General features: G+C 40.6%; 1 protein-coding gene across 1 annotated transcript in view; it reads right to left on the bottom strand.

Moving 5' to 3' along the window:
- Positions 1 to 9916, bottom strand: part of map7d1a (MAP7 domain containing 1a) — a 39109-nt gene extending 29193 nt beyond the window's left edge. The window contains exon 1 of the mRNA XM_044034115.1: positions 9545 to 9916. Coding sequence (XP_043890050.1) covers positions 9545 to 9614 — 70 coding nt within the window. The 5' untranslated portion in view covers positions 9615 to 9916. The remainder of the gene's footprint in view (positions 1 to 9544) is intronic.
- Positions 9917 to 17637: the final 7721 nt, after the last annotated feature.

Genomic DNA, 17637 nt, shown 5'->3' with positions numbered 1-17637 from the left:
TTCCATCATAAAAGGCATGTCAGTTTACAGTAAATACTGTATATTTCCATAGGTTAATTTGGAAATGTAAAAGCAGCTTCTGCAAGGCACCCTTCTTCATTGACTACCAACATGCAGTTACTTCACTGCTCCGGAGTTTGGCTTGTGGCACCATGATTAAAATGAAAACTGGTCACAGAAAACGTGATTTAGCAAAATTCCAATTTCACAGCATGTTATATCATTAGAGCATGTTTTAAATACACACATGCAGTGCCTGCTTCTTCATGTAATGAGATCTTCACCTCCAAACCTGCATTACAAAAGAGCACATACAAAGGAAAGACGCTCAAAAATAATAATAAAGTCACAAAAAATGAGGAGCAACAGTATGTACCCTCTATCATTGGAGTTATGTAATTGTGGTTCCATGCACTAAAGGATCTGACACACTGTTCAAGCAAAGCCTCCAGACAACACGCCATACAGACATTTTTCTACCTGTTCATCAACCTCACCTGGCACCTGTCCTCCCTGACAGAGCAAAACACATGACTCACTGTGTGACAGAAACTATGACAGCACATTCATGTGACACTGTTTATACTTTTAACAGCACAGGGAGGTATTTTACTGCGGAGGAACTGTAAAAAAAACAATGTGGAATGTGAAGAACACGCAAGGAAGTAATTCTAAGGTTCAGTTAGATTTTGGTTGGTCAGTTACAGCAACACCCCGCACTGCCAATGCCATGTTTAGACACAGTGCAGTTAAAATATAGGGCAAGATATGGATTATTTATGAAGTCAAGAATTGTACCTTTAAAAACGGAACCCTTTCTATCTCCAGCCAAACATATAAGAAAAGGTGTTATCATGCATGCAAACTGCCAACAAATTTAACTAAAGGCTTATAAATAATGATGATTACAATGTAAATAACAATACATTAAATAGCATGATAAAAGGTGTGTAATGAAGTTAAATCTCCAGAAAAATGTAAATGAGGCAAACAAGTGCAGAGGAAGCTGTATTGAGTGTGAAATCAAAAGACTGGAAAGGGAAAAGGGCGGCAACAAAAGAAAAGAGGAACTCTGGAAACACTGAATGGATGTGCATCTCATTTGGGATGGACCAGAAACTAATGAACTACCTCATCGTTTACCCCCAATCCATCACCCCTTCACCCTGTTGTGTTCCTACTGCACCGAATAGGGTGATGTAAGAGGGCAAGGGGGCCCAGACACACAGGAAGCGCAGTGTAAACAGCAAGCATCGACTCAATGCCAGAGCAAACCATGCCTGTGTGTGAGACCAAGGTTTTCATTAGATGTGGTTTTAACTGAAAGCTATAATTTTACATAGAAATTAGCCTTGTTATGTTTATGTCATATTATGAGGCATTTGGTTTGGCTGGTATCATATATATATAGCAACCTTTCAATGAGTTTAACTCATATACAGCATGTGTATGTAATGCTCAAGCAGGTCTTGAATAAACCTGGTGTAATAAACCTTTTCCAGAGCAGATATTTGTCAACATGAAATCGTAAGATCGTGTTCAAGTGTAAGGTCGGGAAGGGTCACACATACTTGACACTTTTCCAATAAAGGGATAATTATACGGCATGCTTATTGTGCTAAAAAACAACTATAATTGTGGCTTAAGACAGTATAGCTTTTGCACAGTATTGTAGGTCAACTCCCAATCGCATTATCTGGGTGTGTTAATCCGCCTTTGAGAAATTTGATTTAGTACAAATTCAGTCAGACTAATGTGTCAACATGGATTTTAATAGTCTGGTTTTAGTCAGACTAACCTAGATGTTTTTTTTTTTTATCTAATGTCATGCAAATTTACTGACTGATGTCTGCCTTATAGATAAAAATGGTTTCCGCATACCAACCAAGGTCTGCATAGGGCAGATGCTCCTAAGACTGCATTCCTTCATGGCATGCCAATGAATCCTAACGTCTCTATCAGTAGCTGGAACAGTTTTCATCCCATCACCTGGCCCAGGCCAAAGACAATGGCAGGCATTTAGTTGCTGCTCTCTCTGGAATATGTGCCAAAGCCGCAGCACTGACAAAAAGCTCTGCTTATCTGAGTTAGCGGTAGCTCCAATACGAGGACCTCGCATTTGCCACTAAAATGCCCCCCATATAAACAAATAAGAAACCTAAATGGACTTGCCAGGTGGTGTGAGAGACTTGTGTCAGGAACTGCCAAACTCAGACCACTGTGGGTGACATTAGAGGATGTGGTTGAATGTTTCTGGAGTGCACAAGCTGCCATTCATAACTAGAAGCAGTATATCGGCATGCCAGTCAGTTGCTCCTGGCAACCTGCTTCATATCCCCTTTGGGGGTTGGGAAGTGACAACATGATCAAATTCTAAATGGTGTCAATGGGTGTGGGGTGTTCTGGACCAGTGTTTCAGAATAGGGTGTAACCCATTTGCATCAAAATGTTGTAAAAGTTTAACAGTAATTCAATTACTGTTGATCCGCTCATTCTGAAATTAAACTTTAACAAAACTCTCAAAAATAGTTGTATTAGTAGGAATTGGACTTGGAGATTTCTTGAAGATGTTTCATCTCTAATAAATGTGGCCTCTTGGATGAGAAGTCCAGCTGCTACTATGACATGGAGAACTTTGCCTTTTACAAACAAATATTATTGATGTCTGGAGCAGAGAGTCACGTCACATGTCTGCTATGCATGTGCATACCATTTCAATCATGTTTGTTTTGGTCTGACATCGTGGCACTCTGTTTTGCATGTGGCACATTTAATGCTACTGCAAAGATCTATGTGTGTTCTTGTCAGATGTGACTCACAGAGTCATTACTTGTCACCTTGTTCCAGAAGTGTTGTTATCGTGAACATTACCTACAGCGAAGAAAATCAACCCTACGCAGTAATCTTGTGACTGTTCAATGTACAATTACACCCAACAGTTATCATTAACTGGATTTGTGTTTGCCCACACAAAAACCCACAACTTCTCTGGGTCCAATCATGGCTTTTATAAACACAGGTAATTACAGAGAGGGAAACATCCAATCCCACCTCATCCCTTAGCAATGAGGTTCCAGTTAGTGCTTGCAAGATGGACTGAACAATCACTCCAAAAGGCAAATGGTACACCTGCCAAAGAATATTTAGGGAGAGCGAGATGTGCTGTAAAATAAACATGCCCTTTACTGTAGCTCAATAGGGAGTGACCTAATATCAGCAGATAGGTCTGGTGACTGGAACTTTCAGACAACCATGCAGCACAGGGCAGACATGTCTGCTGATATTTTCGGACTTGATGGAGGTGGCAGGAACAAGTGACGCAGCCCAAATCCAGACTTCCCTCCCCTTGTCCTGTTTTTTATGTCCCAGAAAGAATGGTGGCATTGCTGACAACGGCACTGCAGCATGTGCCTTCTTAACACAGAGGCAGAAAGTGGTTAGGTCAAGCAGATGCACTTTACATAGCAGGTCTACATGTAATGTTTTAAAAGGGAAATTATTATAAGAATAGCATGTTTCTCTGCCATTCAGTCACTTTCATACTGCACAGCTGCAGCACTTGTGCAGCATCTAGAACCAGATGCTGGCATAGACTGCGTTTTTGTTTTGATCTCTTATAGTGTGTTTTGATTGTTGTTGTTTTAAAGCAGTTCCAACTGTCTCCGTCTACTAAATATGATGCACTTTGTACCAATGTACTCTCCTTGTCTTTTCTTTTTAATATCACAGAGAACACCTGTGTTTTCTTTGAAATAATTTGAAGAGTACATGGTTAGTTAGTTGGACAATTAGCTATGCCAGGGTGGAATGGGTGGGTTGGTTGGTTGGTTGGTTGTTTTTATTTGAAAATTGAGTTTTCAGATAAAAACAATCTGCATTCAGACAAGCATTTCAGCTCCATTTCAGATGTACTCTACATATATCTATCCAAGAGGCCTGAAAATCAATATCACATCACCATTCATGTACCAGGGGGAAACATGCTGGTGAAAACGGCAAACAGTTTTTCTACTTAGTTTCAGAAAGTTCTACTGATGAGAAAGAAAGTTGAAAAGTAAGAACCAATCACAAATCATAAGCTGGTCACTGCATCGTCTGTTTCTGACCGCCCAGAATAACAAGCAGCCCCAGGGTGTTCAAATAAAATAGATCCAAAAACATCATTCAGAACTCGTTGTGAACATGTTGGTGAAGTGGCAGCAGGTTTATCCAGAGTTTTCATATGAAATTGGATTAAATGTGGATGTAGCCACAGAAACCTGCACCCTATGGCTGTGAAGCAACAGCACCATAAACCACAACACCACCAAACCACACTTTACACCAAATAGTTCCATATAGTAACTCACCTCCAAACAAATTTATTAATCACAAAATGATCTGGGATCTATGTCAGTTTTTTTAGTCCTGCACCTGAAAGCAAATTTCAGGTGGTCTTCAACAAGTCATAGCTCTATGCATGATCAACTGTATTATATATCAAAGGGTCTTGTTACAAGAAAACTATTGAAGGAGCTGAAGAAGTGAAGAAAGGTCATAAATCATTCATTCAAGTCATTCTTCAAACACATTCTCCAAAACCCAGATATGTTCTCGAGGGCAAAAATGTAACTTCTAAGTATCTAAGTGCATTTTTTTCCAGCCCATGGCCTAAGTGTGACCAACACATATGAGACTCGGTTACTATAGTCATTATCACACTGGGCATATAAAACACATACGTCATTGTCACATTTGCTTTGACATGATCTTTGCCATAATGTATTACAAGACCACACGAACAAACTGCCCCTGTGTTACTTGAGTAACCAGGTGGGTTAAACAGAGGTCAGAGGTGATTCATGAGAAGCTTCAACTCAACTTGAAAGCACTGTATTTTTTCATCCAATCTCCTACACTGTGAAAAAAGAGGCTCCAGATTTGAAGAACTTTACACAGGTTCAAAATCTCAAATAACTTTTCATGAAAGTCTCAGTAGTCATTTCCTGGTGGAATACTGCAGAGACAGAGTTGGACCACGTAAAGTGCTGCTTAATTGAACTGTTTGTTACATCATCTGCTTTTTCTGTCCTGGCTTTGAGATTCACCTGATGTGTTCACAATGAAAGGTCAGTGCCTGGGCTGTTTGATTTACAACATCTGGGTGCTACAGAATAGAACGGCAATGACGTGGAGAGTTCTGAGGAAGACACACATTTCATATTTCTGTCTGTCTCCTCCTACTCTTGTATTTACCTGTCTTGATTTAGTAGCTGCATTCCCCTCTGGATAAAACTGAACTAAAAATGAATGTCTCTCATTCTGTTTCTCACAAGCATGCTCATATAGATTAGAAAATCTATGGATAGTGCATTAAAAAGACAAATTTGATAGACTTTCCTTCAATTTTCTTTTGGCACCAGACAATCATACTTGCACATACATAAGTGCTCTCCTCCAGTGTTTGGATGGTGCCAAATGTTTTGGCTCGTACTCTCCAATATTGATTTGAAATTAAACAATGACTCAACAGTTCCGGAACTGTAGCCCGACCATGTCATATACAGCATTAGATATGAAAAAGTCTCATATTCTTGAGGTTTTTAAGTCAAGTACTGAAGCTCAGTGTTTTCATTTTGAATCCAGTGTGATGGAGAACAGAGAACAGAAAAGTAAAAACAGCTGAAGATGTGTCACGCTCTAAAAACTGCACTGTAGCTTCAAAAGCAGACCTCAGTGCCACAGTGCTGGCACAACTTCAGTCAACTTTCTGTGACTCAGATGTTACTGCTTATTCCTCTTCCCTCTGTAAGGTTCAGGGTTCAGTGAAGACTTTGAACAGGAAAGAGTACCTTACACCATGAGGTGGCTTTAGATAAATTATCAGTTGTATCAACACACAAAATCTACTTAAATCCTTTAAATAACAAATGCACTTTTAAAAGAATACAATACCTTTTGATAAGTATTTGCATGACAAAGTTATCCATGATTATTACAGCCATAAATGCAGAATTACTTGGAAGTAAAAAAATAAGATAAGAACAACATCAGCTGGACTAATATAATGTACCATTACTTTCTCTTATTTGCAACTTCTAGTTTCCAATTTCCCAGCCTACAACACAGCACATTACAAAAGAACACTGGCATAACCAAGCCTATTACTTCACTGGATTTTCATTTTTGAAACAATATAATGTCACGTTGCAAAAGTGAAAACAGAACCCTGAATTGTTGATAGAAACGAACTGTATCATGGCAGATTTGGTGCTATTTGGAAATTAACTGGAACTGTACAATTGTCTAAATAATCAATGTCAAATATGTTCATGGTGTATTTGTTGTTTTACACACTTAATCCATATACTATTGAAATGTCACCACTACACCGATCGCAACAGTGGAGATCTTCAATGCCATTATACAGTGCAAAGACAGTGAAGCGTGCACTAAAAGTTCATTGCATAAATCACCTCTGATTGCATGACAGCTCCTGCAACTGAAGATGTGTAGCTGGCTGATCCTGTTTTTACTTCAGGCTTGACAACAAAAAGCAGGTTGATTCTCCCACATCATACAATAGATCATTACTATCAGAAGTACTCTGTACTCACAACTGAAGAAGTATATCACCTGAAAGTGTTAAACACAGCTAATGGAGCTAACAGCGTTTTTAAACCCTTAATTTTAGGGACTCCATAACCTCAGGTTAGTGTGAACAGCAGGTGCATCCATACTACAGATTCCATAGCTGAACTTAGGCACAAAAAAGACTAATGTGACGTAGCCTCAAGTCTTCTGAAGCCCTTTATCCTCAATATGGCTGTAGTAAAGCAGCTGGTCTGTTTTGCTTAAAACAATTTAGCAAAAATGTCCGATTAAAAATGTAAACCACCAAAATAAAAGATTCTATTCTTATTCAGCTGGTCACAGCTTATCTGTTCAGGTACAGAAACTCAAGGAGACGACCATACAGTGCTCCATGTCAACGAGTGGTAGGATGCGGAGCAAAGACAGAGAGGGAAGAATGGAGGGATTAAAAGATCTTCTCCAAACGTCCTGACAGCAGATTTTCACAATGCCAGTGCAGGCCCTCACCAGCCACAGGGAACGGGCATCTGGTTCTCAACCAAGACACATTTAGAGAGCTGGTTTTCGACAAAGACTGGAAACTTTTCTGCTTTGCTACTTTTTTTGGGTTTAAATAGCTCACTAATAGGTGTTAAGGCTGTTTATTTCCAACCTATTTTCTCACATTTTTGGGGGTCAACTCAAACGAAGGTGGACAGGTTATACCAGTGAGTTGTTGTGGCAGGGAAACATGTCTCTGTAAGAGGTTTAATGGTCTTGTCCCCTTCTGAATGTCACCATCCTGGTGTGATACAGATGTGAAAAACACATTATTGCTATTGGTGAGACTTTGTTTTGGAGTTCGGCACAAGGAGCTTGTTAGGAAAATCCAAACAGAAAAGGTTTTTGTTCATTCTTCTTGAAAAGTCATGTATTGTATGTATTATTTTTTTTCCCAGCATCATGGTTCTATATAGAACACTATTTTGATTCCCACGATCGGGGTGGAGCACAACTCTCCTCCTCCTTGATGCACGGCCAAAACAGTGTTGACATCCCTCCATGTCAGCAGGGAGGAAGGAAGTTTTCTGTTGTCAGGAGGCGGTCACATTGTGCGTCCCCTTCTATTTCCAGAAACATGTCCAGACACAATGTTTTGTCATGGAGCGTCAAACACCCGACCAAAGCAAGGTGTCTTTACACTAGCAGACACTAACACGGGTATTTAATCTCATCTCAAACTGAGATATTTGTCATTACTGAGCAAGTAGATATGACGTTGATCACTGTATCACATACTAGATCAAAAGTGTAACCTGTGACTCTTTATCCTACACCTTAGTTCTAAATATGGCTGAATGATTTGGGGGAAAATATCTAATTGCAATTTTACTGATATTGCATTTGCTTTGTGATATAATGTTTTAAATAAATCAAGCTTCATTTCAGTACTTTCTGTGTACTGATTAGATAACATGATGGAGCATTACATCCTTTTGACAGCATTGAAATATTAATCAATTACTAATAGGGTTGCAGTGCGGTGGACAATTTCTGGTCAACTTCCCATGGGATTGGAATCTTGAGTTTAGGAATTTGGGAAATATTCCAAATAGTAAACTCTCCATGGGAATTATGGGAATCCTAATTACAAGTCAATAATAGAATACTAAATCAATCACAGAGTGAGTTAGTTTCTTTTAGTACAATAGAAATCACTACTTTGATTTCAGATATTCTGATTTCTTTGATGCTCTATGATGACAGTAGCTTGGATATATCTTGTTTGTTGGCAAACAAAGGTTTTAAGCATGCTGTCATTTTGAGTTTTGAGAAACTTTGATCAACCATTGTCTGCATTGTATGGATGACTCGAGTGATAAATTAAAAGGAGAAAACAATCATTAGGTGCAACTCTACTCTCTGGGATACAGAATGTAGTTCCTGCCACTAGAGGGCTCTCAATCAAAATAATTTAAAAAAATGATTATTGTCTTGTTTGGCTCTGTCATTACCCAATTTGTTCTGCGCATGTAAAGTGTGACAACTTCCTGTTAAATATATTTATGGAAGATTCATATATTTCATATGTGACATCCTTAAAATGTGACTCAAATGAAATAGACCATCACCTTGAATAATAATACAGATGTTTATGGATAGAGGGCATATAGAAAACATTTTGACTAATTCTCAAAATACAAATCAATCAGTCTTTATTTATATAGCACAGGTTAAGTCTTGCCATTTTTGTGGATATTATAATGCTAAAATATAACATATTTATATATTTAAGGACATGAATTCCTTCACACATGTTTGGTTTTGTTAATTGCATAGTTCCAAACTGTGGTGCTGATTTGAAATGGGACTGATTGTGCAGTGCTAGCCCTAGATTTCAGCGACAGGAGTTTTCCCGATGCGTCTTTGCAGCATCTGAAAATAGCACAGACTGCACCTGTGCATCAGCAACTATTCACTGTGTACGTGAAGGGGGAGAAAAGAGGAGAGATGTGAAGGGACTGCATCATGTTAGTAGTGAGCTAAACAGGACATAAGGAGGGGGATGGGATGGGTGACTCGTGAGATTACCTCATCAAGCCCACATTGTGTGTGGGCTATTATAAAGCTCTACTGTGCTAACATTAAAAAAGACATACATTAGCAGTCTGGTGATGATCGACCTGAAAATGCATGAGTCATATTTTTCATGATTACACTGAAGAGAACCTGCCTTGGAAAGTTGCACTGGCTTCATGATTTGTTGACTATCGTCATCTCCTCCTCATAAAGTATTCATTATCCATGCCACAAAAACACATAATCCCTCAAATGCAACACGCAGCCCTTATTACCCCGGCTCTCAAGTTGACACCAGCGATAAAAAAAAAAAACGTTCATAAACATGTTGTTACAACGCGACAAAGCATGTATTGAAGAAAATAAAACACTCTGCTGTGAGACAGTCAGCAATATTTCATTTGAGACTTACATGCAGCTCCTGGCTCTGTGTTTTCTTCCATTTCGGCGCCAGTAGCCTCGCTTTCCTGCCTTTTGTTCATTCAAACATGCGAGTGAGTTCTCTTCCTCTCATTCCTCACGCTGAGTGTATGGGGGTGGAAACTTGCTCGAGTCTCTCCAGTCTCCAGTTGTCCTGAACGCACCGGGTAGGAATCTCTCCCAAGAGCGTCCAAAATAAGGTTAAAAACAATCAAATAAATAAAAACAACAGTGGCGGCCTGTTGACGGAGGCCGCTCGCTCCTCAGAGGAGTTGAATAAAAGTGTGTCGGGGAAAATATGAGGGAGTAAAGGGAGAGACTGAACTTTCTCCCTCACCGACACGACACGGCTGATGCTCCGCTCCTGCAGATGATGATAGTCTCGCACGAGCCTGCAGTACGGACTGTACCATTATCAGAAGAAGGGGGTGTAGCTGTTACCTCTACAAGACTTTATTACATAATGTGTCGTTTTTAACCGTAGCAAATACATGTACACGCATTGCTACGGTTCGTTAAGACTAACGTATGAGTTTGTTAAGAAGCGTTACGTTTACATTGAGAGAAATACACCGTTAATTACACCCTTGTCCCCTGTAATATTGCAACGCTCCTACAGAGAGTCCACAGTTCACATGCTCACTGCTGGAAAGTAGATTTGGAAAACACACCTTTTACTGGCATGTGTGCAGACACAATGCTGCCAAAATATGTGTCATTTAAAGTTACTTCATATATAAAAAACAAAGCGTTATATTTAAATAACCGGAAAATCAAATATCACAATTCCAACAGAACCGAATTTCAAACATTTTTGAAGGGTAATAATTTTATAAAATCATTATGTGCTTTAAAAGCTGTGAATCTATGTTCTGCCTCTTAAATTAAGCGAACACACAAGGCAGTTATGTATCAAACTGAGGCTTATTACAGTGTTGTCCATACATGACATATTATGCAATTATAAAACATTATTGACTCACTGTTTCAACACATTTTCAGAGATACAAACATGGGCCTGTTAACACTCTTATATCACATACACTGATCATAAAAAAACAGAGAGGCTAAGTTACATTTTAATTTACTTTAACAATTGTCCTGTTTCTACAACTTTAAAATACTGAAAAACAGACTTCTTCAATGTCCTTCGACAAACACCACTTTTACTTGTTACGTCAGCCATTTTCTGCTACTTGGAGTCAATATGACAATGTATACTTAATTTCTTGGAATTATAATGGGTTATATATGTGTGTGTAATACTGTTATAGCCTGGTGATTGTTTTGGATGATGAACGTTTGACATGTTAAACATGTGAATTCACCCCAAAGTAAAGCTATAAAAGTCATTTACTCTTAACCAGAGACAATATAAGCCAGTTACTTGAAATGCTTCTTTGTTACGCAACAGTTTGTCTCTTCTCATTTACCACCTGTGGACAGTCTTGAAGCATCTGCCAAGGTGGGGGCAGGGCCAGGGGCTGACCGGCACACTTGAGAGGGAACACCCCGTCAAAAAAGACCCCAGTGGGGCTCTTTTGTGCAGCTGTTGATTTGAGGTCACTCAAACCCCCAAGAGCCACCTGTCACTGCAACTGGAAAGTGGGGGAAGCAGAAGGATGTGGGGGGTTGGGCACAGAGTGTGGCGTGTGTGGTTGTTTAATCCAAATCAAGACAGCGACTGCATCTCCAACTTTACATCCACATCCTTCTCAACTGCACTGTGATTAATTCACACGTTGACTGAAACAAATGGTTTCTGCCTAAGATCCCTCTGTATCTGTAAATATAATAGTGTGTTGATTCTGTGATTGAATCACAGATAACTATGTTTTATTCATTTACATCAAAAAGACAACTCTTGGAGGTCACGTTTCCCGTCCTTTCAGGTTCACAAAAGACTCAAATCAGAGCAGGAAATGTGTTTGAGTGCCCATGAAAATCAAAGGCTACGACAAAACTAAAGAACACATGAAACATTTTGTTTAGAGTAAATATAAGAAACCTTTCTTTCGTATGTCACTGTTTCTTTAAAAAAAAGTATTTTCAAAAAGGGAAATAGATAACAACAATTGAATATAATATAGTACTCTTCCTTTATAAACTCTGTAACATCCCTCTGTTGTACGGTTACAAAAGGACAATCACTCAAGACACTGGAAAGTTAGGATCTGAGCATTTAAATGTAGAGTGGAAAGAAAAATGTGAGACAAATGGATCAATTCCTTCCCCATCAGAGTGTGTATACTGACTCCAACAGCAATGAAGCATCATTGTTTCCTATTCATAGTATCCTTTGAATCCTCTGGAGAGAAAACAGAGTATAAATAAAAACAAATACTAAATAATTCATCTTGGTAATAAGAAAACGTTGTTATGGATGTGTTGGGGAAATGATTCAGAGGTCGTAAGAATGAGCTCAACTCTCCAAGTAATCTGTGGAAGCTCTTTGGACGTTTTCAGATCTTTTGTGCTGCCTCTTAAGCCAAGTACTGAAACCCTCCGATCCTTTCATCCTTTCATCCTTTCATTCTCATCCCTTTACCGGCCTGTTGAGCCAGCACATGTGCACATACTGCAAACATGCACACAACTACATTCTGTGGGGAAAAGAAAGTTGGCAAGTTGGTAATACCCTCTTATTTAGACAGTTACCACCAAGTAATAGTTTGGTAATAACAAGAGAAATGTGTGTGTGGGATATAAGGGAGGGATGGAGGAGTTTCCCTTATTCATTACATTCAATTTGTCCATGAGGAGCCATAATGCTTATAATATAAACTGTAAAAAAAAATCATCATCATATCATTTGGATATGAACAACCTAGGACGCATAGTCTAAGAAAAAAAACAAAACTTCATCCACTGTGTAATTTAACTGGGTTTCGAGTCTTGTTAGAGTTCCAGATAAACCGATACAGAACACCTTGTGCTTTCAGCCAACTGTCTGATAGGAAAATGAAAGGGCCGGGGATGAAAGCATACCTCCAAGTCAGGAGGCATGTGCCCATTTATCACTCTTCACTGTGCCATGATGTTCTAATGAGCCATTCAAAATAAGGTGGATGCAAACAGGAGAAACTAGTGTTGGCTTCCCTCGCATGTCCTGAAACGTTGGCACTGACTGACAGACACAAACGTGCAGTCTCGTGTCTTGAGGGAGGCCTTTCCCTCTTCTTTTGTTTTGATTTCTTGACAGTTTTCTGTAAGCAGCCCCTGAACCCATGTCCCCTTCCATAAGTAAACCACTTGTGTGCACACAGGAAGTGGAGGAGCCCCCTCCTCATCTATCAGTCCCAGGGTGCTCAAGAGAGGACCTGGTATTGGAGCTGCAGCTGCACTCCCTACTTCACACACACACACACACACATGAGTGAGAGGGAGAAAGACAGATCTCATTAAAGTGGATCACACAGTGAAATAGGGCCGAACATCAGTTACAAACAAGTAACTATTAGAAAATGAAGCAGAGGGAAAAAGACTCAAAGGAAAAGTCCAAGTAACAGACAGCTGATACTGCAGCAGAAAAGAGAGCTGCTGATGATGATAATGATGATGATGATGATGATGATGATGAGGCCTTATCTGGAGAAAGATAGCATTGTGAAGCCTGTGCTGTCTCATCCTTTGTTCGACCCTTGCTCCTGGATGGGTCAAGGTACAGCCGGACAACAGAAGAACAAATGACCCCTGTGAACTCAAAGTGTTCAGGGACGCTCAGGTCGAAGGCACATTATCTGATTTACACATCACATAAATGAGCTTATGTCTCTTGGAAAGAGACCTTTGGGAGTTCAAAGGAAGCTTTTTATCTACACGGCAACTCTAATTCAGTACAAATCTGCCAGAGATGCTGCGGTGATATTTTTTGTTTCCTAGATTTACTTTGTGAGGGAGACGAGGCTCCAAGGCTGAATCCACATTTAGAAGTGATAGTTTAGGTTTTTTTGTTCATGCCCATTGTGCTGAGAACCAGCTTGAGACCCAGACTCTTTAAGTTTCCTGGATGCAGAAAAGTAAGACGATGGTAAAATACAGATAACTCCAAGAACTGGAGAAAAAAACTCGGCTCTGTTTCTGTGTGTGTGTGTGTGACTGGGGAGAGGCGTGGCAGGAAGAAAACTGGGTCAAATCAGCACTGCAGTGTTGTGGTAATTGCTCAGAGATCCACAGGGGGCGATGGAGATTCCACTCTGCAGCTTTAAGTCTACAAAGTCTTATCAGTATGTTTGTTGCTTTGCCTCAACATTAGACAAAGTTTACAGTATATTACTTTTGAATCCGTTCACTCCCTGCACCAAAGTCCATAGAGGGTGAATTTGCACCTTATGCTTCCATCATTAAGTTTAAATATGTTATTTTGTGACTTTAGTGTTTGAAATTTGTAAATAGATCAAATTTTCCATACAGGAGACCAGCAGCTCCTGTGTCCCTGCCTGATTTGTGAATTCTGGTTTTCTGCCATGTCTTATATGTATAAATAACTCATACAACACCCTTTAAATAACTAACCCTGAAACACAGTCCATTTCATGGTCAGTCAGTCAGTCAGTCATCATCTAACCGCTTTATCCTCCACCAGAGGGTCGCGGGGGGTGCTGTGCCAATCTCAGCTACATCGGGCGATAGGCGGGGTACACCCTGGACAGTTCGCCAGTCCATCGCAGGGCCACACACAACTAGAGACAAACAACCATTCACTCTCACACTCACTCCTATGGTCAATTTAGAGTGTCCAATTTACCTAATCCCCACATTGCATGTTTTTGGACTGTGGGAGGAAGCCGGAGAACCCGGAGAGAACCCACGCACACACGGGGAGAACATGCAAACTCCATGCAGAAAGGCCCTTGTTCCAACCGGGGCTCGAACCTGGGTCTTCTCGCTGCAAGGCGAGAGTGCTAACCACTACCCCACCGTGTGGCCCCCATTTCATGGTAGTAAATGTAAATAATGTTGTCCTCGCAAGTATATTACAAAAACCATTACTATCATTACTCAGCCAATTGTCTTTAAAGAAATCAACCACCACCTCCACCACAGTGAGTCTAGAGGTCGGCTGCAGTGAACGACAACCCTCAGTCTCATAATGAAATAACAAGCCTGTGTGATAGACGTCTGAACTCACTATTGCTCCACGTAGCAACTGTTAGTATTTCAAGCAGCAGGGGTGGAGTAGCAGAAGGGAAGGGTGGATTTAAGGCTAATTAACTACGAAGGATTTAGTGTTGAAACACATTTGTGTGTTTGGTAAATCAGCATGGATGGCAGTTTTTTTACATCTCGGCTCAAGTTCCTGGTTCAGCCTGTGGTCTCGTTTCAGAAAGTGACAACATTATGTTGTCACCATTCAGCGGGAGTCAGAGGTCAGCATCACCTGTAGGGGGCCCCGCCGAAACAAATCATTTACGAGCATGTTATCTTTTGTTTGCTGCCGCGTGATCGACTCGGCCACTGCATCACATGTCACCCTGACAAAATGTGTGTGACAGTGGTAGGGAGAGATGGAGTGTGGGAGAGTCGCCTGTGTCTTTGTGTTTCTCTCTAGGGTGCTGGGAAAAGGAGCAGTGTTTGGTTTGAATCATCTGAATTTAGTCTGCCTGTCATTGTGGGCTGCAGAGTGTCAAATAGAGTCAGGAGGTCTCGCTGTATCACACGTTTCACATTCAGGAGTCTTAGAATTGGCTTGTTTTTAGATACAGTGTGTTTGAACCTGTTAAAGCCTGTGAAGGGTGTTCAAAATGTTGTTTTTGTTGTTGTTGTCTTTTTCTCTTTCGAACAGAAACAGCGACCAAAATTAATAAATATAATATCATGTGTGGGAAACATCCTGAAGCGCTTACGGACGTTCATCAGCCCGAATCAAAGCGTCACTGTTCGGTATCACACGACAGAGCTATCACTGTCTCGCTGTGGTTCAGTGGTGAAGAAGCGTGTGGTATTACAAGCTGAAAGTTGGGGTTCAATCATGCTGATGTCCTGCTTTTGGTTGCTGGCTAGTGTGACTGTTGTTATTTAGTGGAGCCCTGTTGACTTCTATCCTCCTCCTGCAACACAATGTCTGATCTATATTCATTACAGTTTTTCTTTTATATAATGTGCAAATAAACTAAACTAGAACTATGCGTCCCTGGTGGCTGTGATGGCAGCGTGTGAATGCACTCAAGCATGAGTGTGAGGAAATCATCAAGTTTACAAAAGCAGACCAATTAGCATTCACACCACCTTCAGAAACCTCAGGTTTAACCACTTGTGAATGTGATGTCGGAGTGTTCCCTTGTGCTGGTCTTGTTATAACTGTAAACAAACCTATTTGGCCAGGAATTGGGCTTGTAACTGGAGGGTTTGCCGGGTTCAAATCCAGGACAGGTCAAGGGCTGGGGCGCCCCTGAACAAGGATGTGTTATATGCAGAGGTCGGATTTACGGTCACTAATTAGTGTGTGAGCAAATATAAGGCTTTCTAATTATATTTGAATGCAGCATAGGTAATATATAAAGATGTGTTTGCTGATGTTGTTCCTCTTTACCCAAATAAAATCAAAACCAACAAACCAAGCACATGTCAGGGCTATTTTCCATGTCCAGTGACTTCACACTGTTCCTCATATGGATCACAGTGATGATGGCAGTGAGCACAGCAGCCGACCATTTCCACTGCTCCACTACCAACAGGTGGCATTACCACATGGCTCGTTTCACCATCTTCCATGAGAAACGTGGTTCCACGGCAGCAGCAATAAGAGCCTGCCTGACAGACCATGACGTAACGCTTCAAACGTGCTATCAGTCAGTCGCCGGGGCCAAAACACGTGGAGTCGGCTCCACTCTCCCCGAGGGGCCCCAAGCTATTCTCTCTTTCCTCATTTTTTTTTCCCCTCTCATGCTCCAACGCACTCCCTGTTTATGAGTGCGTGATTCGCTCCATTTCACTACCAATCCCACAACTGCTTCTATAATAGAACCCACCCCCCCCACACACACACCCCCACCCACCATTTGTGCTTCCATTTCCATGACAACCCACAATGAGAGAGAGAGAGAGAGAGAGAGAGAGAGGGGAGGTCAGCAGCGGCAGGAAAGTGGGGGGAAAAAAAACGTGAATGACCCCAAGTTCTATTTGTAAAGGAGGGAAACGTCCACGACAACAGCCCGAGTCTCAGTGAGGTTAAACTGACCCATCAACAGAAGTTTGTCGCATGTTTACGTCATTTTGTATTTGTGCTTTTCACAATAAAGGAAAAGGAAGAGAGGGAGGAGGCAGAGAACATGTGAGGTCACAATTACAGGGAGCGAGATGTTATGTCAGCATGTTAACAGGTTAATGACAACCCAATTATTAGTCTAATCATTACTCCAAATATTCCCTCCATGATTTTCTACCCTTAGATTGTTCTGCCCCATATTAGATGCTCAAACAATAACATAAAAAGAGTGGCTAACAACTCTGGCTGTAATCCTAATCTTATTTTAAATCCTTCATATGAATCATTAAACCATACAGGTTCCCACAATGTATTATTATTATTTTACTATTTGTGTTATTCCTATTGGGAATATGAATATGTTTAACGGTTATTTGAAGAATCTATCCAGATAACAGATAACACATGCTTAAATATATCATAATTAAATAGAAAATAAATGAATTGGTTTTCTGGTGACTTCAGTGGCACTGACACTAGATCACATAATTGAATAATAATCATGTATAAATATATCCACAAATCTTAGGCGTGTGCAAGGTAATCACAGATTAAATTGTACAGCTGTGTGTCATCAACACCCAGGGGAGTGGCAACAAGGCCGCAGACGTTGCTCTTAGTGTGTCACGTGATCGTGTTTCACACTTCACTGTGAAACTGAGTGCAGTGGACGTGGATGAACCGTGAACACTGACCAGTGCATGCATGAAGTTCATGTGTGTGAGCACCTGTGGATATGTCAGCATGTCATTTCAGCCTGTGATAACGTATGAAAGAAACAAGGCCTTGAAGAAGCTCTAAAAAGCTATTCTGTGGATGCCGGCTGTCTTAAATCCTTCTGTATCTTCATGTGATGATGTTGAGGTCAGGGCTGTGTG

This window comes from Solea senegalensis, linkage group LG9, assembly GCF_019176455.1.
Source record: "Solea senegalensis isolate Sse05_10M linkage group LG9, IFAPA_SoseM_1, whole genome shotgun sequence".
Taxonomy (NCBI): domain Eukaryota; kingdom Metazoa; phylum Chordata; class Actinopteri; order Pleuronectiformes; family Soleidae; genus Solea; species Solea senegalensis.
The sequence above is the reverse complement of the archived record's forward strand: the minus strand, read 5'-3'. Positions and strand labels throughout refer to the sequence as shown.